This window comes from Nicotiana tabacum, chromosome 13 (assembly GCF_000715075.1).
Source record: "Nicotiana tabacum cultivar K326 chromosome 13, ASM71507v2, whole genome shotgun sequence".
NCBI classification, from domain to species: Eukaryota; Viridiplantae; Streptophyta; class Magnoliopsida; order Solanales; family Solanaceae; genus Nicotiana; species Nicotiana tabacum.
Genome location: NC_134092.1, coordinates 80,833,394 through 80,857,231, shown reverse-complemented (window position 1 = coordinate 80,857,231; position 23,838 = coordinate 80,833,394). Strand labels below are relative to the sequence as shown.

Sequence of the window (23,838 nt, the reverse complement as noted above, 5' to 3'; positions counted from 1 at the left end):
GCACGGCTGCCTGCATATGCGGAAAAGGAAATTTGTTTGCACGGCTGCCTGCATATATTTAAAATAAATGTAAGTCACGTCATGAATGTTATTTAAAGTCCATTACCTTTCAGGTGAAGTTAGGGGAGCCTGGATACAAGGAAAGGTACTATTCCGAGAAATTTGGTGTATCAACTGCAGAGGGTATTGATGAAGTCAGACAAGATGTAGTAAGTTCCATCATAGAATGTTGTTAAACTCTTATTACCCTCTCATAATTTACTCATTATATCAAGTGGTTTACTTGCCTCTACATCTGGGTAGTGCTCCCTCTGTTTCATTTTATTAAAATGGCGGTGTCTTGGTTGAGCACAGAGTTTAAGAAAGAAAGTGTACACAGTACAAGATACATACCAAAAGTACCTTAAAACATACAGTTTTAAACATGCCATGATATTTCTATGGCGATAAGAGCATGACATTAAGGGTAAGATGGGAAGTATAAATATAAGAGCTTTAAATATAGAAATGTGTCATTCTATGAAATAGATTAAAAAGAAAAGAGTGCCATATAAAATGGAACAGAGAGTATTGCTAAGTTTCATTGTGACATATGATCAGTAGAGTGCTGTTGGCTCTAAACTGAAAGACTGTAATAACATATCATAACCTCTGGCCCTTGCTATAAAGGATGCAACAATCAGATGCTGTTTCTAAATTCAAGTTGAAACTATTTTGTGAATATTCAACTTTAGATAAGTGACATCTGGTTTAAAACGTATTGTATGCTATGATGTGCCAGCAGCTTGGTGCTAGACAAGTAAAAGCTATGAAGCTTAGGACAAGGATAGCAACTTTAGTCTTTCCCAATTTATGGATGCACTTTCCTTTTTAGTATATCCCAAAAAGAATGATACCTCTATATTTAGAATTAATTTAACTTTAAACTTCTCATTTTATCCTTAATGAGATGATTTATAGCCACACAAATAGCTATGGCTTGTTTTAGATTATAAGTTTCAAAAGTTTTTCTTTCTTTCTTAAACTCTGTGCCCAGTTAAACAACATCACATAAACTGGAAAGGCGGAGTATTTAGGAGCCACAATTCATCTTGCGGCTCGTTTTGTTCAAATTAAGAAGCAATGATTATAATTGTAATATGCTCATCTGTTCTGATAAGTTGGTCGTTGTGTTCATTCTTTGTTCGAGTTATATTTCTTCTAGAAGTAAAGAGCTAGGTGCCTTTTAGGTTGGATTGTTATACAGTTCTACCTTTCCGGTCCCAGTTTCTTGACCGTGACGGGTTTGTAGTTTAGGAACAAAATGTTTGACAAATTATTAGATTGAACTGGTAGACAAGTGGAAAGAACTAAGTGATTTTTTAAGTTGGAGTTACTCCTTTCGTCTCAAATGCTTTACCCAATGTGATATGCATGGAGTTTAAGCGTGTTTGACTGATTTTTCATTTCTATATTTTTGTACACACACTTACAAGTTGATACTATTATTTGATTCGGTTGTTCGTTCCGGTTACTGTCAACTTCTGTTGATCTTTGAACCCATAGACTCTAATTCCTGTATCCGCGTCTGACGGATTGTATATGTTAGTTTCTCATATAAATGAAATTGTTTTCCTTATGATAAATAAATAAACAAAATTGAAATAAATAAGATACTTCTGCTCATATTTATGCATAAATTAGATATAGCTTCAAAAGCCATCAATACAACTTTAAGACATATTTGCCCTTACTCAATTTAAGAAAAAAGGACACATTTGCCTTTCCTTCAACCGTATAAAGTATTTAGGTATCATCTGCATATAACAAGTGGTTATGATCACAAGTCCTGCTGTCATTTTCCACCTTGAAGCCACTAATCTAGCTCAACTTTACTGCTCTCACCAACATTTATTCAATCTTTCCATCATCAAGATGAAATAGAGAGGCGACGGAGGATCTCTCTGTCAAAGTCAGGTTTGTGAAGTAAAGAAACCTATTGGGCTCCCATTGAATAAAATGGAAAAATTAGGAGGTGGACATACAATACCTTGTCCAGGTGATCCATCTTTCATTGGGCCCATGTTGTTGTATATGTTAAGTAAAAGATTCCAGTTTATATGATAGTAGACCTTATCCAGTGCCCAGCTTGCATAAAACTCCTGCCTTCCCTTCTCTCCCCCTCATCTGGTATCTCATTTGCTATTAGGGGGACATCAGTAATCTGCTTCTTTTATGAATACATGCGGTGACTTAGAATAAGGTTTTTCTTAACCTTCTTCCTTCTTTCTTTGAACAACTTAGACACAATCTTATATACACTTTCGACGAAGCTCATTGGACTGTCCCCTAGTGGACCTCTTTATTGGAAATGGTTGATAGTTTTTAGTACATCTGCTCTGATGATATCAGAATATCTTTGGTAGAATGCTGTTGTGTACCCATTTGGCACAGGTGCTTTTTTAGGTGAACAGACGGTGATAGCATTCAGCCATTCACTACCTTCTTATTGTGAACAAGGTCTAAGCGGCCACACCTTTTTGTCACTTGTTTATTGGAAGACTGTCATCCACATATCTTGGCCTCCAACTCTCAGTTTCTATGAACAGAGAAGTGTAAAATCTCAAATTACAGAGTTGACAGCTCAGTCTTTAGCCATCTTCCTATTGATCAATGCAGTTCTTCTTCTTCACATCAGCCATCCTCTGGGAGAAACTATGTTCCTATCTCCATATTTTAGCCACACACCTCTTGATCTTTTTCTGAAAGATGTTTCCTCAGCTTTGGTTAAAGAAAAAATCTCCTCAAATATACCAATTGATCCGTGTTAACCAATTTCTTTTTGATCTGTCTTTCTCTTTCCTAATCTCCAGAAAACAGTTTCATTCACGTCCTTCATTAACTTGTGAAGGATAACTTGGATGTTAATAGGTCTACTCATCTGAAGAATGAGGGCCAAAAAAAACTGCAATAACTGCACGAACAGACCTATGTGGTTTGAGTGGAATTTGGAGGAAATGATTTCTTAAATGTTTTTTCATGTTATAGAAGTTTGGAATGTAATTTTGAGTAGGTTGTAGATAACTTCTACATATATTCAGAGATTAGCATGATATTACCATATCTATGAAGACATGGGTGATTAGTTTCATTGCTTCGGCTGCGCTGTATGCCTGTAACTGCCTGCCTCTGGTGATTACAGTGGTAGTGGATAGTTTATAAATACTACCAAGTTCTGTTCCCAATATCAGAAACTGTAGTGAAACTGAAGTCCCATGCATCCATTTTATCACAGATACCATCATATGACAATCAATTCACATCTTGCACTGCTTTCCTAGATGCCTTAAATGATGGTATTGCATCGTGCTTAACCAAGGATGAAACTATGGGCATACTTGTCACTTCCCTCAACTTATAGAAAAACTTATCTGCTGCCTCAAGCTTCATTAAATAGAGTGAGTACATTATCTGCTGAAAAATCTCATATGGGACAACAAGATGCTGATGATTGTAGGAAGTTCTTGTTTTGAAGTATATTGGATCCTGGTATCTTTTGTGAGAGGAAATAGCATGGCAACCTCAGCTGTGCTTACGTCCTTTTCCTTTGTGCACCACTTAAGCTCTAATTGTACTGTTAGATAAAAGGTTCTCAATAGACTTGCATGAGGGTGCATTATATAGAAAATGCAGATTGAACTTGTTACAGTAGTATGGGGAACATAGGTGCAAGAAGTTTCTCTTTCCTAGATTTGTATAATTTGGCACTCTCTTGTGCTGAGAGATTCCATTTTCCTCTTTGCGAAATCTGCGACTTTGGGAAATCTGTTTACATGTATTTGCTGTGCTTATTAACGGCCGCCTAGGAGAGATGGGTCTGCAGGGGAAGATCTTTCTTTGAGGGGCAGGCCAACTTCCCTTTTGGCCTGCCTTTCTCTTGCAGTTAACATTATTTTGCATCCTATAGCTAGTAATATGATTGTGAAATTTAGTCTTATTTTCAACTTTTAGATGATAAATCTCAAAATTTCAGGTTCAGAAGTATGTGGAAGGATTGTGTTGGGTTTGCCGGTATTACTACCAAGGTGTTTGCTCGTGGCAATGGTTTGTTGTTTTCCTGGATAAATGAATAGTATATTTGCACTTCATATTTACACATTTCTTGTGAAGTTATTGCTTTATTGAATACTTCGTGGTAGAAAGATGGAGCTTCTTTCTTCATGCAGCGTGCCACATATATAATGTTGATTACTTGGCACTTATCCTTGTAGGGATGTTGTGTATGACTCCTATTGTAATAGTTGGATTTTCAATTATTCAGATATTCATTCTTTTAACTTTTTATTTATATTTTGATTGGAGGTGAGGGGATAGTGGTTGGAGTTGGGAGAATCTCTTCTTCCTACTTTTTTACCCCTCATCAATTTTGTGTGAGTCACGAGTACAGTGGAACCTGCTTATTGATGTCTAATCTCTAATGCACTGATTAGAAGTTATCGGCTAGTCCCACTTTAACACTAGACACAGAGTTTAAAATTCTAGTTTCACTTAATGAATTATATTAGTGATAGTGGAAAAGATATTAAAGAAATGGTTGAAAGTTAGTTTGGTAGAGAAAACATCACCTCAAATTTTAAAGTTTGTATAACGAAATGACTTTGAATTCTTGAAATTTGTGAAAGTTGTACAGAATAATTTGTTAGTGACATGCTGTCAAACATTTTGGGATGTCTCAAAATGGAAAGTTGTCATATTAATCGGGACAGGGGAGGATCTTAGTTCTTCTAACATCTCTTCGTCCTTCCTAAATTTTAGGTGGCTCAAGTGGCATTGTGCACTTACAATTCGCTTTTTTAATAGGTTTTACCCATATCATTATGCTCCATTTGCTTCTGACCTCAAAGGTCTGGCGGACTTGGAAATTACTTTTTTCCCAGGGGAACCATTTAAGCCCTTTGATCAGCTAATGGGTGTTCTGCCAGCTGCAAGGTTATCTTTAAGTTGTTCATACTCCATATTGAAAGATTTGCCAAAGGAAGCATCTTTTATCCAGAGCTGGTGATTCCTCTACATTAGTGGTTGTTTATGTTTCTCTTCCCCCCCCCCTCTTTACCTGTCCTGCAGTGCAAATGCTCTTCCTGAAAAGTACAGGATGCTAATGATGGATCCATCATCACCAATTTCTGATTTTTACCCAACAGGTGTCATGTCAACATTTTACTGCAGTTCAGTTTACTATATATCTCTTCTTGTTCAGAAGTCCATCATTCACCATAAATTCTTTTGTTCCTTCAGATTTTGAACTTGACATGAATGGAAAGCGTTTTGCATGGCAGGTATTTTTACTGCAATATTCGAATGTCTAGTGGTTTTCTGATATGATTTTAGCTGTTTACTTATTTGAGAGCTTGATATCTGTGGACTAATTGTGATTTCCTCTGTAAAACAGGCAGTTGTAAAATTGCCGTTCATCGACGAGAAGAAGTTACTTGCTGAAACTAAGAAGCTTGAAGACACATTATCGGTATGAAAGATAAGATTATTTTTAGACCGTTTACCATCTTGGCTCTTGTTGTTAATAGAATCTATTATAAAGATGGTGAACTTGATTTCCTCAAATGTCAAAAGAGAGCACTTAACTACTACTTCTTTTACCATCTTCATTTTATGTTACATCCAATTTGGTTTCTAATGCTCTGCTATCCTTGTTGTCGGTATCTTTGTCATGAGACACGTGCAGTTCTAGTGGGCTTGATTGGTGAATTGTTGCATTGGGACTTAGATTTTATTAGTTAGGAAATTACATCCCATTAAAGAAGTAGGCTGCTTAGGTCATAGATGTGCTCGACTTTGCTCAGTTTGAGATGTCATTGACAACAACAACAATAACAACGACCCAGTGAAATCCCACTAGTGGGGTCTGGGGAGGGTAGTGTGTACGCAGACCTTACCCTTACCCCTACCCCGAGAGAGTAGAGAGGCTGTTTCCGAAAGACCCTCGCTCAAGAAGACGAAAAGAGACAATATCAGTATCACCAATAGAAACCATAGGAAAAATAACATCATGGAAATGAGAAAGTAGTTGCAAAGCAAACGCGATAGACAGTGCATAGACCCGGCACTATGGTAAACAAAGGAGTAGTAAGACACAACAATGCCACTAGCTGACATCGACAAAAACCCTACCAAACTAGCCTCACAATGGTACGAAGTAAGGGAGACTCAACTACCTCCTAACCTACAACCCTAATACTCGACCTCCACAAGATAGATGTTGTGAGAAAGCACGGGAGAAAATATGTTATTGATATTGGATGATAAATACAATACAAGAGGTCCCTATTTATAGCTATACACTACAAGGAGATATTACTCCTCTTCCAATGTGGGACAAGACTACACTATACATATCTATAAACTAACACTCCCCCTTAAGCCGGTGCATACACATCATATGTACCGAGCTTGTTACACATGTAACTAATATGAGAACTAGTAAGAGACTTAGTGAAAATATCTGCTAGTTGATCATTTGACTTTACAAACTTTGTAACAATATCTCCTGAAAGTATTTTTTCTCTGACAAAGTGATAGTCGATCTCAATGTGTTTAGTCCTCTCATGTAACACCGGATTTGACGCAATATGAAGAGCAGCTTGGTTATCACACTCTAGTTCCATCTTGCTGATTTCTCCGAACTTTAACTCCTTGAGTAACTGCTTGACCCAAACTAACTCACACGTCGCCATAGCCATGGCCCGATATTCGGCTTCGACGCTAGATCGAGCAACTACATTCTGTTTCTTGATCTTCCACGAGACCAAATTACCTCATACTAGAACACAATATCCAGACGTAGAACGTCTATCAAAAGGTGATCCTGCCCAATCAGCATCTGTGTACCCAACAATTTGCTCGTGGCCTCGATCCTCGAATAGTAATCCTTTGCCTGGAGCTAACTTTATATACCGAAGAATGCGAACAACTGCATCCCAGTGACTATCACAGGGAGAATCCATAAACTGACTTACAACACTCACCGGAAAAGAAATGTCAGGTCTAGTCACTGTGAGGTAATTCAATTTGCCAACCAACCTCTTATATCTCGTAGGGTCTCTAAGAGGCTCCCCCTGTCCAGGCAGAAGCTTAGCATTCGGATCCATAGGAGAGTCAATAGGTCTGCAACCCATCATTCCAGTCTCCTCAAGAATGTCTAAGGCATACTTCCGTTGTGAAATAACAATACCTGAGCTAGACTGAGCGACCTCAATACCTAGAAAATACTTCAATCTGCCCAGATCCTTAGTCTGGAAGTGCTGAAAGAGAAGTTTTTTCAGATTAGTAATACATTCCTGATCATTACCAGTAATAACAATATCATCAACATAAACCACTAGATAAATACACAGAGTAGGAGCAGAATGCCGATAAAACACAGAGTGATCAGCCTCACTACGAGTCATGCCGAATTCCTGAATAATTGTGCTGAACTTACCAAACCAAGCTCGAGGGGACTGTTTCAAACCATATAGTGACCTTCGCAATCTGCACACACAACCATTAAACTCCCCCTGAGCAACAAAACCAGGTGGTTGCTCCATATAAACTTTTTCCTCAAGATCACCGTGGAGAAAAACATTCTTAATGTCTAACTGATAAAGAGGCCAACGACGTACAACAGCCATGGACAAAAAGAGACGAACATATTCTACTTTAGCTACGGGAGAGAAAGTATCACTATAATCAAGCCCAAAAATCTGAGTATATCCTTTTGCAACAAGACGAGCCTTAAGCCGATCAACCTGGCCATCTGGGCCGACTTTGACTGTATAAACCCAACGACAACCAACAGTAGACTTACCTGCAGGAAGAGGAACAAGCTCCCAAGTGTCACTCGCATGTAAAGCAGACATCTCATCAATCATAGCATGTCGCCATCCTGGATGAGATAGTGCCTCACCTGTAGACTTAGGGATAGAAACAGTGGACAAAGAAGATATAAAAGCATAATGTGGTGACGACAGACGATGATAACTTAAACCGACATAGTGGGGATTAGGATTAAGTGTGGATCGTACACCTTTGCGGAGTGCAATTGGTTGACTAAGAGGAGACAAGTCCGCAGTAGGTGCAGAATCTGATGCGGGGCGTGAATCACCTGGGCCTGATGTTGGATGTGGACGACGATGATAAGTCAAGAGTGGTGGAGCTGCAGAAGGTTGAACTGGATTATGTGGAGGAACTGGAGCTATAGGTGGTGGAGCTACAACCGGAGCTGTAGGTGGTGGAACTGGAGCTATAGGTGGTAGAGCTATAGGTGATGGAGCTACAACTGGAGTTGTAGGTGGTGGAGCTGGAGTGAGTGAATCTCCAAAAGATGAAACTGGTAGTACCTCAGAAATATCTAAGTGATGACCTGAACCTGTGAAGTATGATTGAGTTTCAAAGAAGGTAACATCAGCAGACATAAGGTACCGCTGGAGGTCAGGAGAGTAGCATCGATACCCCTTTTGTGTTCTCGAGAAACCCAGAAATATGCACTTAAGAGCACGAGGAGCTAACTTATCTGTTCGTGGAGTAAGGTTATGGACAAAACAAGTGCTTCCAAAGATACGGGGTGGAAGAGAGAACAAAGGTAAGTGGGGAAACATGACAGAGAATGGAACTTGGTTCTGGATAGCTGAAGATGGCATACGATTAATAAGATAGCAAGATGTAAGAACGGCATCCCCCCAATAACGCAACGGAGCATGAGATTGTATGAGTAGGGTACGAGCAGTTTCAATAAGATGTCTATTCTTTCTTTCAGCTAGCCCATTTTGTTGAGATGTGTACGGACAAGATGTTTGATGAATAATCCCATGAGATTTCATAAACTGCTGAAATGGGGAAGACAAATACTCTCGGGCATTATCACTACGAAATGTGCGAATAGAAATCCCAAATTGATTTTGAATTTCAGCGTGAAAGGTCTGGAAAATAGAAAACAGCTCAGATCGATTTTTTATCAAAAATATCCAAGTGCACCTGGAATAATCATCAATGAAACTGACAAAGTAGCGGAATCCTAAGGTGGAACTGACCCGACTAGGACCCCAAACATTTGAATGGACTAAAGTAAAAGGTGACTCTGCTCGATTATCAAGACGCCGAGGGAAATGGGAGCGGGTATGCTTACCGAGCTGACATGACTCACACTCTTAGAGCTGACAAGTGAGATAAACCAGATACCATTTTCTGAAGTTTTGACAAACTGGGATGTCCCAACCGTTTATGTAATAAATCTGGTGAATCAGTAACATGACAAGTTGTAGAAGGAAGACAAGATGTGAGTCCATGTGATTTAGCAAGGATAAGGTAATAAAGTCCGTTTGATTCACGCCCGGTACCAATGATCTGCCCGTACTGCGTTCCTGTATAAAAACATGGTCATCAAGAAATAAAACAGCGCATTTAAGTGATTTGGCTAAGCGACTAACAACTATGAGATTAAAAGGACTATTGGGAACAAAAAAGATTGAATCTAAAGGTAAGGAAGGAAGTGGGCTTGCTTGACCTATTGCAGTTGCCATGGTTTGAGACCCATTGGCCATTGTGACTTTTGGAAGAGATTGAGAATACGAAATAGTAGTGAAAAGAGATTTGTTACCAGAAATATAATCTGATGCACCTGAATCAATGACCCAAGACTCAGAGGATGAAGATTGAGAGAAACAAGTCGCGCTATTACCTGTTTGAACAACAGAAGCTATCTCAGAAGATGTCTGCTTACATGTTTTATACTGAAGGAACTCAATATACTCTGCTAAAGAAACCATCCGACTATTCAAAGTATTGGTTCTCATGTCGCTACAATTTGTAGTAGTAGGGTTAACTTGAAATAGTGGAAATAAGTAACTCCTGTGAGAAAACTGAAGAAATAGCTTGAAAAACACTGTTTACAGCAGGAAAACAGAACAAGAAACATTGTTCACGCCGGAAACACTGTAGCTCGCCGGAAAATTTCAAAGTTGTCGGAATTTGTTGTAACCAGGATGGATAGACTCGGAATTCCTTTGCGAGCAAGATGTCCTGAAGAAATATTTTCAAAAAATGGCCAGAAAGGTGGCCGGAACCCTCGCCGGAAAAGTTGTTGCCGGTGCGTGGAGGAGCGTGGCGTCTTTTCTGCCGGATAAAATTTCAGGGGTTGGTAGTCGGAGGGTGATCTACCTCGGGGTGGTGTTGGTTTTAGCACAACACCTACAGAAAGTGACTTTCACTTAGACAAGCCTTAGGTCACCGGAAAAATTACACGATGACTAAGTTCTTTCTTCCCGGTTAACGCTGGAATGACGCACATCGATCTGTTCTCACTAATGCTCTGATACCATGTGAGAAGGCACGGGAGAAAATATGTTATTGATATTGGATGATAAATACAATACAAGAGGTCCCTATTTATAGCTATACACTACAAGGAGATATTACTCCTCTTCCAATGTGGGACAAGACTACACTATACATATCTATAAACTAACAGATGTCATTGAGTTTTAATAAAAAGATGGCTTTTCCTAGATTGTTTCTACCCTTGGTGGAAGGGGATGAAAATATTAAGTTGTCATTATTCCCTTCTACTCAGTTGTTGGCCTATTTCAGTTTTAGATCAGCTTGACCAATTTCAAGAGAGATCAGGCTAATTAAGCGTCAGTGTGCAGACAAAATTTAGAGATTTGGTTTTTGCACTATTTTGAATTTTGATACTTTATCTCCATAATGTAGGAAGAATATTTCCTGTGGTCTCAAGAAAACTAGGAAAGCAGGTAGTGATGAAATATATTTTCTCGCCTTGCGGTGCAATAGATGGAAAATGAATCCTTCTTGTGAGGTGGGCAGAGTAGTTATTTCTTCGTCTTATCTTTATGGAAATTCTTTTTCTACTGCATCAGAAAATCTTCGTCTCCGATCTCTCTAGGCAACACATTTGACTACTAGAGTTGTATACTTTGAGAATGAGTGGAATACCTGAAACAAGAGAAGATAAGTAGAGCACTTTCTGTAGTTGGTAAGTTGGTTAGGATGATGCATTAATAGGTATATTGGAGAAACTTTGGAGCACTTTCTATAGTTGGTTAGGATGAAGTGTCAATAGATATATTTGGAGAACTTACTTTCAGTTTAAGTCATCCATTCTGTGACTCCGACCATATTCAATAGTGATTTTTTGGCAATTGAAATGACACCTAACAGATCCATAATAATCGATAAGAAAAGCACTGCAGTGGATCCATGGTTTATGTGGTGGTGCGCTGGTCATAATAGATCGATGTTCATGCTGGAGCAAGAATTAGCAAGCAAGTTTCCTTCTCTATTTTTCTAAAATGTGCCTACCTATCCCGGTATTTCTACTTATTTTTCTTGGGTTAATTTCACTGAAGGTCATCCAACTTATCATTTATTTCACAAAAGTTACTTATCTATTTTTCATCACTTAAAAGTCACTCAACTTTACCTTTGTAACTTAAAAGTCATTCTAGTTCAAAACCTATAAAAAATTCAATAAAAAATATGACATGACATTACATTTAATTAAAAAATCTAACAATAATGCCACATAAGCTTAAATAGACCATATCTAAGTTAGACCCATTTCTTCCTCAGCCCGATTTGACCTATAACCAAAATGGGTTATTAATATTTGAACAATTAACTGGACTAGCACTTTGATTTTGTGGATAATTTGTAGAAAAAGAAGTCTAAGAAATTTAAGAAAAATTAGGTCTTTTGAATTTATCTTTAAGTTTTGGTTGTACACTTATGGTCAATGACACAATACGTTGTATCTTTCTTTTGTCTAAACTATCGCTATAGGTTGTCTACGATTGCGGTGTGTATTGACAACTTCTACTATGCAATTTCATTATGGGTATTTCTTACTGAGCAATATTTTTGTCTGTTAGTATTGCTTAATAAGCAATATTTTGACTTTAATGGAATAGTAATTTATGAAAATAGGTTCTTATTAGCTTGTTGTTCTTGTCTGTTAGTGGTACATTTATATGTTATGTGAGATTGATATGGTAGTATTTTAACTTCATGGAAAATTATAAAATGATATGAAGGATGCAAAAACTGGTTCTGTGCTAGTTCTGTTCATATTTTAATGAAATTATAGGTGGTGACATTAAGGTTATTACGTAATAAATAAAGTGTTAATTTACAGCATGTATATAGTGTAGTATTGTCCCACATTGGTAGAGGAGTAGTATGTCCTTGTATAGTATAGCTATAAATAAGGACCTCTTGTGTAGTATTATTCATTCATTCAATATATCAATAACATATTTTCTCCCGTGCCTTCTCACATGGTATCAGAGCAATTGTGAGAGACTTATCGCTGTGCATAAATTCCAGCGATTCCGGGAAAGAGAAATCAGTATTTTTTAAGGTTGTTTTCTATCTGCTTCATTTCTGTCAGTGTTGTGCAAAATCCAACACTACCACAAGAGTCGTCACTGTCCGGCGACCAAACCCCAGTGAACAACTCCGGCAGAAGCAGCCTCACGCGCCTCCACGCGCCACCAGAAGCTCACGCGCGTGAGCTCACGCGCCGGCGCGTACGACCACTTCCTACTGCTTTCATTTCATTCCGACAACTTTGAGTTTTTTCCGGTAGCTACAGTACTATTCCGACAGCTACAGTACTATTCCGACAGCTACAGTATTTCAGTATTCTGTTTCTGTGTTTCCGTACACTGTTTCAGTGGATTACAGTTGATTCTTTCTCCTATTTGGTAATAATTTGCAACAATGTCTTTGGGATTTGATGCTTTTGGGTCTAGAAACATGAGTTCTGGAAACTCTAGTGCTATTATTACCTCGGAACCTTTAATGGGAGGTTCAACCTACTTAGCTTGGGCTTCATTTGTCGAGTTATGGTGTAGAGGTCAAGGTGTTCAAGATCATCTAATCAAACAGTCTAGCGATGGAGATGAAAAGGCAATAGCACTTTGGGCAAAAATCGATGCTCAGTTATGTAGCATCTTGTGGCGATCTATTGATTCCAAGTTGATGCCCTTGTTTCGTCCATTCCAGACATGTTATTTGGTTTGGGCAAAGGCACGCACCTTATACACTAATGACATATCTCGCTTCTATGATGTGATATCACGGATGACAAACTTAAAGAAGCAGGAATTGGATATGTCTACTTACTTGGGTCAAGTACAGGCAGTCATGGAGGAATTTGAGAAGTTGATGCCAGTTTCGGCTAGTGTGGAAAAACAACAAGAGCAGCGACAGAAGATGTTTCTCGTTCTTACCCTCGCTGGACTTCCTAATGATCTTGATTCGGTACGCGACCAGATTTTGGCTAGTCCGTCTGTCCCGACAGTTGATGAATTATTCTCTCGATTACTCCGCCTTGCTGCAGCACCAAGTCCACCAGTGAGCTCATCACAGATACTTGATTCCTCTGTTCTTGCATCCCAGACAATGGATGTTCGGGCATCTCAAACTATGGAGCATAGACGAGGAGGAGGTCGTTTTGGAAGATCTAGACCCAAGTGTTCTTATTGTCACAAACTTGGACACACTCGTGAAATGTGTTATTCCTTACATGGTCGTCCACCCAAAAATGCTTACATTGCTCAGACCGAGACTCCAGGTAACCAAGGATTTTCTTTATCTAAAGAAGAATATAATGAGCTCCTTCAGTATCGAGCAAGTAAGCAGACATCTCCACAAGTAGCCTCAGTTGCTCAGACTGATACTTCTGTTTCTGGTAATTCTTTTGCTTGTGTTTCCCAATCTAGCACTCTTGGCCCATGGGTCATGGACTCCGGCGCTTCTGATCACATCTCTGGTAATATATCACTTTTGTCAAATATTGTATATTCACAGTCTCTTCCCACTGTTACTTTAGCCAATGGATGTCAAACTAAGGCAAAAGGAGTTGGACAAGCTAATCCCTTGTCTTCTATCACCCTAGATTCCGTTCTTTATGTCCCTGGCTGTCCTTTTAGTCTTGCATCTGTTAGTCGTTTGACTCGTGCCCTCCATTGTGGTATATACTTTATTGACGATTCTTTTATTATGCAGGACCGCAGTACGGGACAGACAATTGGTACAGGACGTGAATCAGAAGGCCTTTACTACCTTAACTCACTCAGTCCTTCCACAACATGTCTAGTTACAGATCCTCCAGATCTAATCCACAGACGTTTAGGACATCCGAGTTTATCCAAACTTCAGAAGATGGTGCCTAGTTTATCTAGTTTGTCTACATTAGATTGTGAGTCGTGTCAACTTGGGAAACATACCCGAGCCTCCTTTTCGCGTCGTGTTGAGTGTCATGCAGAGTCTGTCTTCTCCTTAGTTCATTCTGATATATGGGGTCCTAGTAGAGTCAGTTCATCCTTGGGATTTCGTTACTTTGTCAGTTTCATTGATGATTATTCAAGATGTACTTGGCTTTTCTTAATGAAAGATCGTTCTGAGTTATTTTCTATATTCCAGAATTTCTGTGCTGAAATCAAAAACCAATTTGGTGTTTCTATTCGCATTTTTCGCAGTGATAATGCCTTAGAATATTTATCTTCTCAATTTCAGCAATTTATGACTTCTCAGGGAATTATTCATCAGACATCTTGTCCTTATACCCCTCAGCAAAATGGGGTTGCTGAGAGAAAGAATAGGCACCTTATTGAGACTGCTCGCACACTTCTAATTGAATCTCGTGTTCTATTGCGTTTTTGGGGCGATGCAATTCTCACAGCTTGTTATTTGATTAATCGGATGCCTTTATCTCCCATCAAGAATCAGATTCCGCATTCAGTATTGTTTCCCCAGTCACCCTTATACTCTCTTCCACCTCGTGTTTTTGGGAGCACGTGTTTTGTTCATAACTTAGCCCCTGGGAAAGATAAGTTAGCTCCCCGTGCTCTCAAGTGTGTCTTCCTTGGTTATTCTCGTGTTCAGAAGGGATATCGTTGTTATTCTCCAGATCTTCGTAGGTACCTTATGTCAGCTGACGTCACATTTTTTGAGTCTAAACCTTTCTTTACCTCTGCTGACCACCATGATATATCTGAGGTCTTACCTATACCGACCTTTGAGGAGTTTACTATAGCTCCTCCTTCACCTTCGACCACAGAGTTTTCATCCATACCAACCGTTGAGGAGTCTAGTGTTGTTCCCCCTAGTTCCCCGGCCATAGGAACACCACTCTTGACTTATCATCGTCGTTTGCGTCCTCCATCAGGCCCAACTGGTTCTCGTCCTGCACCTGACCCTGCTTCTGCTGCGGACCCTGCTCCTAGTACACCGATTGCACTTCGGAAAGGTATAAGGACCACACTTAACCCTAATCCTCATTATGTCGGTTTGAGCTATCATCGTCTGTCATCTCCCCATTATATTTTTATATCTTCTTTGTCCTCAGTTTCCATCCCTAAGTCTACAGGTGAAGCGTTGTCTCATCCAGGATGGCGCCATGCTATGAGTGACGAGATGTCTGCTTTACATACAAGTGGTACTTGGGAGCTTGTTCCTCTTCCCTCAGGTAAATCTACTGTTGGTTGTCGTTGGGTTTATGCAGTCAAAGTTGGTCCCGATGGACAGATTGATCGACTTAAGGCCCGTCTTGTTGCCAAAGGATATACTCAGATATTTGGGCTCGATTACAGTGATACCTTCTCTCCCGTGGCTAAAGTGGCTTCAGTCCGCCTTTTTCTATCCATGGCTGCGGTTCGTCATTGGCCCCTCTATCAGCTGGACATTAAAAATGCCTTTCTTCACGGTGATCTTGAGGATGAGGTTTATATGGAGCAACCACCTGGTTTTGTTGCTCAGGGGAGTCTCGTGGCCTTGTATGTCGCTTGCGTCGGTCACTTTATGGTCTAAAGCAGTCTCCTCGAGCCTGGTTTGGTAAGTTCAGCACGGTTATCCAGGAGTTTGGCATGATTCGTAGTGAAGCTGATCACTCTGTGTTTTATCGGCACTCTGCTTCAAGTCTCTGTATTTATCTGGTAGTCTATGTTGATGATATTGTTATTACTGGCAATGATCAGGATGGTATTACCAACCTGAAACAGCATCTCTTCCAGCACTTCCAAACTAAGGATCTAGGCAGATTGAAGTACTTTCTGGGTATTGAGGTTGCCCAGTCTAGCTCAGGTATTGTTATTTCTCAAAGAAAATATGCTTTAGACATTCTTAAGGAGACGGGGATGATAGGTTGCAGACCTGTTGACACTCCGATGGATCCGAATTCTAAACTTATGCCAGGACAGGGGGAGCCGCTTAGCGATCCTGCAAGCTATAGGCGGCTGGTTGGAAAATTAAATTATCTCACAGTGACTAGACCCGACATTTCCTATCCTGTGAGTGTGGTAAGTCAGTTTATGAATTCTCCCTGTGATAGTCATTGGGATGCAGTTGTCCGCATTATTCGATATATAAAATCGGCTCCAGGCAAAGGGTTACTCTTTGAGGATCGAGGTCATGAACAGATCATTGGATACTCAGATGCTGATTGGGCAGGATCACCTTCTGATAGACGTTCTACGTCTGGATATTGTGTTTTAGTAGGAGGAAATTTGGTGTCCTGGAAGAGCAAGAAACAGAATGTAGTTGCTCGGTCTAGTGCAGAAGCAGAATATCGAGCAATGGCTATGGCAACATGTGAGTTAGTCTGGACCAAACAATTGCTCAAGGAGTTGAAATTTGGTAAAATCAGTCGGATGGAACTTGTGTGCGATAATCAAGCTGCCCTTCATATTGCATCAAATCCGGTGTTCCATGAGAGAACTAAACACATTGAGATTGATTGTCACTTCGTCAGAGAAAAGATACTTTCAGGAGAGATTGCTACAAAGTTTGTGAGGTCAAATGATCAACTTGCAGATATTTTACCAAGTCTCTCGCTGGTCCTCGTATTAGTTATATATGTAACAAGCTCGGTACATATGATTTGTATGCACCGGCTTGAGGGGGAGTGTTAATTTACAGCATGTATATAGTGTAGTATTGTCCCACATTGGTAGAGGAGTAGTATGTCCTTGTATAGTATAACTATAAATAAGGACCTCTTGTGTAGTATTATTCATTCATTCAATATATCAATAACATATTTTCTCCCGTGCCTTCTCACATAAAGTAAGATATTTTTAGCATAAAATAATTGTTCTCTTCTTTTCCTTCTAATGTTCAAAATATTAAAACCCATTTGGGTTATGGGTCAAATTAAATTGTGGATGAAATGGGTGTAAATTGGGTATGGTCCATCTAAGCTTATGTGACACTATAATTAGATTTTTTAATTAAATTTAATGCCATATCATATTTTTATAGGATATTTTATAGGTTTTGAACTAGAATGACTTTTAAGTTACAAAAGTAAAGTTGAGTGACTTTTGTGAAATAAATGATAAGTTGGATGACCATCAGTGAAATTAACCCATTTTTCTTTCAGTGACTTCATTTTGCAACATCTAACCAAGTTATAAAATTTCAAGGCATTAGTTTGTGAGGTTCGTTAATTGGAATCTGATCTGCTGCAATCTCCCTAGTGATAGACTAAGTTACATGAAAACCGACAGTAGCTTCATGTCAGACCTCAAGACATGAAACTTTTTAAATTCGAGGGACATAACTCGAACAAGACAAAAACAATAAACAGATATGTAAAAGGAAGAAAGTCGATAGCTGTGAAGTAAAAATCTTTTTTGTACTCTGCTAGATTGTAGTTCCAATGCTAAAAAAATAGGCTGAGCTTGTTCAAATGAAAATAAAGATTGACAAAGTACCCTAAAGAGTCCCAACCTCTAAGATAAACATGAAACAGAATGCTAAATGCCTATTGAAGTCTATAGTAAGTAATATGAATGATCCTGTAATTGGACTTCAGGTACCTCGTTGTAAATATTGATCATCCACACCTGGCTGTTTCCCTCTGTCCTAGATGAATAGGAGACAACCTGTGCAACGACCTAACAAAGCCCAAGATCAGATTAAAAACTGGTAACAAACTTGAAAACTAAATAGAAGATTGCTAAGCACTCTAGTGTCCAAGGGAGACAAATGAATGTCTCAAAAGGTGCATATATATATATATATATATCTTAAAACAAAAAGTTAAAAAAGAAGGAAGAAAAAGGCTAAAAACTAACTTTTTCATTGACTCATGTTCCAGTCCTATTGATTGTCTCTTCTTGGATTACAGTATGACAGATATACACAGCGTTAGGTTTGGTGTATGTGATTCCTAGGTAGTAGAGGCAGCAGCGAGTGGTCTGGAAGAGGCTTTTAACAGGAGACATATTCTGATGGGGTTTCCATGTTGATGCCAACAGCCAAGTTGCTGCGCAATGTAGTCCCTTGCCATCTTTTGGTGGTCTCTCCAGTCTTCCTTGCTTAAGATATTATGTAGTGAGTTTCTTATTTCTGGGGAAAAGACACCTCCCATTTGGATAGAGATGATATACCTTTATAATGTCTTAGTCAACTATAGCATGTTAAATATCTGTATCAGTTTTACTAAAACTTGAAAAAAGTAATATTTAACTTGCTTCTTTCAGTTAAATATTATTATTTGTCAAGGAACTATCAACAATCTCGATCAGATGAAGCCATAATAGTTATGAAAAAAATATAAAATGTTAATTTGACTCTCAAGGTAAGTTGCTCGGTCTCTTCACTTTCGGTGCCGCACCACTGTCGACACAACATGTTTGTGGATCCGTATCGGATCTTATTAACTGATTTTGGGTACTTTGACCAAAATCGACGGAGAAATTCGAGACATATACAATGATTTTTGAAATCAAAACAAAAGCTATGGTGAAATTGAAGAAATGAACTTTTTTCGTCAACAGAGAGAGCCGCTCGATAAAGGAAGTCGGCTTTGGGAAAAAATAGCACGGCCCGCCCGTCTGCTGCTAGGTCCGTAAATGGCGGCGGGCGAGGGCGCCGCTATGCCCCTTAATGAATCGAATAGTCTTTCGACCTTCGTTTGATTCCATGGTCGACATAGATCTCAGGAGACCCGTCCACTATTACTACGAAAAGAGCTGGAAGCCCTCGCCTTCGACTATATACTGAAAAGGCCGCCATGAAGGGACATCACGACTATCCTTTCTGGGAATATCAGGCTTTATATAATCCTGATCAGTAATCAGTATATTTTAATATTCTGGATCCCTATGTGCTTTTTTTTGTCATACTAGCGGCGACAGATCTATTAGTATTCACCATTTTGCTACTATATAACAAGGCCCAAGTTACATCGGGCTCTTTCTATTTTGAAATGTTTCATATGTCTTTATTGCTTGGTAAGTTTTATTGACTTCAAAAAGTCAATTTTTTCTTTTTCTCGGGCCGACTTCATACATTCTATTACTTATAGAAATAGTCATACCAATCTTCTCGGTAAAGAAGAACTCGTTGAAAAGAGGCCTTTCAGTTCATTCAAAGGCACTAGGGACGAGCCATTATTACAGACGGTCTGATTCTTCTGGAGTTCGCTCGTATCGAATTGTCCAAAAGCTCATGACCCCTCGATTCCCGAGAAACTCGGTGATCTTGAAGTTTTTCGAAGCCTGGTTAGGGGGCATGGGTTTATGAAGGCTAGGCTAGGCTTGGTAATATCCAAAACAAATGAAAAGAGATCGGGGTCAAATTTGTCGGGGTCGATAGGTGGCAGTTGGCAAGGAACTTGATCCCCCCCCCCCCAAAAAAAAGGGGGAAGCCGCGGTCGAACTCTTATTCTGGAAATAAGTCGGGGCCCTTTTACCAAGTCTATTAGATAGGAGATGATAGAGGGCCAACTATCGTTGCCTTGCACAAGACGGTGCCCTTTCACTTTGAGTTCCTTCCTTCGTAGTCAAATCTGATGATACGCTTCTTGAACCCTTCTAAGCAATTAGAAGAGCGCGGAGTTGGACCTCCCTCAAATAGATGGATCTGGGATTGATTATGTCAGTCCTTTTCCTTTTATCTCCTTTTCATATTCTCCTCTTGATCAATATCTTCTCCTTCTCGGAATATCTTGTACGTTTTCCACGTGATGTCTCATAATTTAGACTTTTGTATAACTCTATTTTTGGATATTTGAATTATTTTTAGTCGATTCCTCACACCCATTTTCGTACCTTGATTCATACCCGCGAATCTCAAAATTTAAATCATGAAGGATTTGACCGCTAGATCCGCACCCGTAGAAGACACCCGCACCCGAGTTCGAACAACTTAGCTCTACAACAACAACATCAATAGACCCGGTGTAACCTCACAAGTGGGAAATATTCTATATAAAGTGGAGGTGTATTTTTAGCGTCTGCTGCTTGTTCAATTGCATTCAGTTATCTAGCTTCCCCATGTGCCATTGAAATCATTACTGCAGAATAATGTGGGTTTCATCGTGGCTATCTCTGATCGTCTCAGTTAATTCACTGATGTAGTATTTATATTTTATGCACCTACCCTAAATAGCTGCTCAAAGCTGTGATTTTTGTTATATCAAACATTCAGAGGATTTTTCATGGCAGTTTAGAGTGCTCAGGAGTATCCATGCCCATTTTTCGTTGACTTGGAGCTTAACTGCAAAAAGATCCTGGAAGATGGGGTATTATTTATAATGCATATTAGAGTTCTTGTCTCATTCTCATTTTGTATTTTTGCAGGAAGAGGAGCAACTCAGGAACAGTGTAATGTTCGATTTGCTCTATGTTCATCATCACCATACTTTGGCTCCATATATCATTTCGTACTATCATCACAATGATAAGGTGCCCCCAGGGAAACAAAGGCCATGGCTAATTGATGCAAATCTGAGGTCGGTCATCTGGTCTACTGCTGTAAATTTTCAAGTTTCTTTTTTTTTTTTTGGTCGTTTTTTTGCTGGTTCCTCAAGCATTCTTCTATTCCCTTTTTCACAGTGGTGGAATGAATGGATTCATTTGGTTATCTGAGCGGAATGGCCAGAGAGATAGGGTTTGTTCCCCACTCAATGGATTGGGAGATATTTCAAATAATAAGATTTTGTGAGTTCTGTTCTGGCAATTCCAGACCTCTAACCTTTTTTCAAATTGTGATTATGACATTTAAAATATTTCAACTGCTTGAGAAAGTACCTCTTCTTATCTTTTCTCTTGTGTGGACAGAAATATTACCTTTCTGAATCCAGTACCTCATAAGCATATTCCGAAGCCTCCAGAAGGAGTATTTATGCCCAAAAAGGTTTGTAAAGAATCCGTAATTTGCTTAGTTGCGGTTGTACATTTGGAGCATTCTGAAACAATAATACCTAAGTCATAAAATTTACTTAACCATTATGTTCTTGAGCATAGATAATCTAGCAGGAACATATATTGTAATTTTTCACTTTCTTTTATGTGAATGCGTGTGGATTCAAATAAGTAGGTTCCAATTCTAGTCTTATTTAGTCAGTGTTATTATTTAGGTGGTTTTTCCTGCAGTTGATAGAATACGCCCAACCCACTTTTTTACTTTAAAAAAGTGCCTATTCTTTCGAGCTTTTCCTGATCTAGGGGAGCTTGAATTTAATTAATTCTAATATTTATTCAATATCAGTAGTTTCCGCTGAGAGTTAATCTGCAGTTCATTTTTTCTTGTATTTTGAGGCACATGGCTTCGGTCTGCTACATTGCTTTTGCAGTTTGTGGTCTAGTGTGGTTGAGTGTGCTGCATTGCTGCTTTTAGGAAAATTGTGAGTGAAGCTATTGTAATTTGTACTGCAGATTTTGAGAGCTGTTGATATAAAACCTTTCCCTGTATTATGGCATGAAGATCATGGTACCCGGCGTCAGCTGGGCAAAGATAGGTAAAATCTGATCTCTTTTTGCTGTGTCTTGTGGTATTTGCGTCTTTTCTTTTCACAATATTAAACCTGCAACAAGTGTTAACAGTAATCCTGCTTTTTGTGAGTAATGAGCTTGTGAATGTAATTTCTTCTTGCAAGTAATCAACTGATAATATGAATGTTTTCGGTCTTGTGTGTTATGCAGGGGTCCAGTACCTGGGGCAATAGCAGGGCCTTCCCTGGGAGAAGCAGCACATCGGTTGCTTAAGAACACATTGAATATCAAACCCGGTGGAACAAATTCTGGAGTATTGGAGCAATCATATCCTCGAAATTTCCCCGGCAACCATGTTCTGAATAGGCCAAGGCCAGCTGGACCGTCTGGCTATGAAGGTGGATTTTATGATCAAATGAGTTATAGGAATTTTTCTCCCAATCACCGGCCACGATTTCCAGGACCAGTTGGCCGCGCAAATGGTTTTTTTGAGGATCCTTCTTATTTATCTAGCAATTTTATGCATCGTGGTGCATCTGGAAATCCCAGATATGCTCTATCCCCTTATGAGTTGCAAAGCCCTAGGCAAAATTTCAGGATGCAAGACAGGCATTCATATCAAGATCAGTATCATAGCATGAGGAATGAAATGTCTGTGTTGACAATTGAAAGTGGTTCAAGAACGAGGCCTTATTCAGCTGTGCCAAGGATGCCAAATTCAGGACAACTTTCTAACGTCCGCCCACTGCCATTCACACAAAGTGTGGGTCCACTTCCTTCACCCCCGCCGCAGTGGATTAATAAACCTGCAAGGGGAACTACATCAATGCACTTAAAGCATCAAGAAACTTTAAAAGGGCCGGGGTGCGAGAAGCAAGTCAAGCAGGTTTACCAAATCAAAAGCCGGCCAACTCAGAGTCCCCAAGAAACAGGAACACAACATTGATGTTTGAATTGTTTTGAGCTTTGCTTTTCCCGTTGATAGTCAATCTCCATAGACGTAGTGAAGGATATCCGGATCCTACCATGAAGGATTCTTCTCGTCTCTTTCTTTTACCATTATAGATGGATGGAGCCATTTTATGTTCAATTGTAGCAAATATGGTGGAGTTCGTTTCACAGTCCCCATGTATGATAGGCCAGTTTGAGCTCTGGCAAGTATGTTGTACCCAAATGAATGACAATTTTTCTTGTTGACTGAATTGGCAGAACAAATCCTGCAGAGGTATAGTAGGATACACATAATCAGCAAGGTATGAATTTTTTTTTCCCAACCGGATGCCGGCTAAGTTTAGTTGGTTGTAACAATGTTCTGTCTATATGTTTTCTTTTCATATTTCAGCATCGAAAAAGAAATACCATTTCATGTGGTAACATGATTTGTGAATTTGGTTCCGTATGTACTTTTTGTGGTTATTGAATGTTGTGAATTACTATACTTGGCTTCTCGGTGAATTTGGATTGCTGCTGATTATGCATGATCAGTGTTAAGCTATTGTATAAAGTTAATCTTTCTGGAGCAAGGGATCGAGAGGAATAATTTGTTTCCACTCTTTTCCTTTCTAATTATTCTCTTAATGTAACTGAACAGAGTCTTCATAGTCCAACCAAAGCATGCTCTTTCTGATCTTGGTCTCTCTAAAACACTATCCCTGTTTTCTAAAAGCGAAGTTGTTTTTAGTGTTTGGCATGACAAGGAAAATAGTTTCTACCAAAAGAGAAAAAATGACCTGGCTTATGGACATAAGTTATTTTCCTTTATAACTATACCTGCGTACCAGCACTTACTTAACATGACTTGTTCCATTCAATAATTATTACGTACATTATTTCAATCTAATGTCTAAAACCTCACAAAACTTTATTCAATTTGCTGGTATTATTATTAATGTAGTCTTAAAAAATGGTTTTTTCTCACCAATAAAATTGTTTGTCGCTTTTTTGAAGAAAATACTTTTTAAGCAAACATTTTTTTATTGAAAATATTGTTTTCATACCAAATTATGTTTCAAATAATTTTTCAAAATTCTACAAGTTCACTTCATTTTAGAAAATAGTTCAAGAT

At 39.0% G+C, this 23,838-nt stretch overlaps 1 protein-coding gene across 1 annotated transcript in view; it reads left to right on the top strand.

The window, feature by feature from the left end:
• Positions 1–23,209, top strand: part of LOC107780231 (5'-3' exoribonuclease 4-like) — a 39,752-nt gene extending 16,543 nt beyond the window's left edge. Inside the window, exons 13-23 of the mRNA XM_075228070.1 lie at positions 114–209; positions 4,013–4,083; positions 4,840–4,968; positions 5,104–5,180; positions 5,275–5,315; positions 5,429–5,503; positions 20,640–20,791; positions 20,895–20,999; positions 21,120–21,195; positions 21,717–21,799; positions 21,984–23,209. Of these exons, the coding sequence (XP_075084171.1) occupies positions 114–209; positions 4,013–4,083; positions 4,840–4,968; positions 5,104–5,180; positions 5,275–5,315; positions 5,429–5,503; positions 20,640–20,791; positions 20,895–20,999; positions 21,120–21,195; positions 21,717–21,799; positions 21,984–22,719 (1,641 nt within the window). The 3' untranslated portion in view covers positions 22,720–23,209. The remainder of the gene's footprint in view (positions 1–113; positions 210–4,012; positions 4,084–4,839; positions 4,969–5,103; positions 5,181–5,274; positions 5,316–5,428; positions 5,504–20,639; positions 20,792–20,894; positions 21,000–21,119; positions 21,196–21,716; positions 21,800–21,983) is intronic.
• The last annotated feature ends 629 nt before the right edge of the window (positions 23,210–23,838 follow it).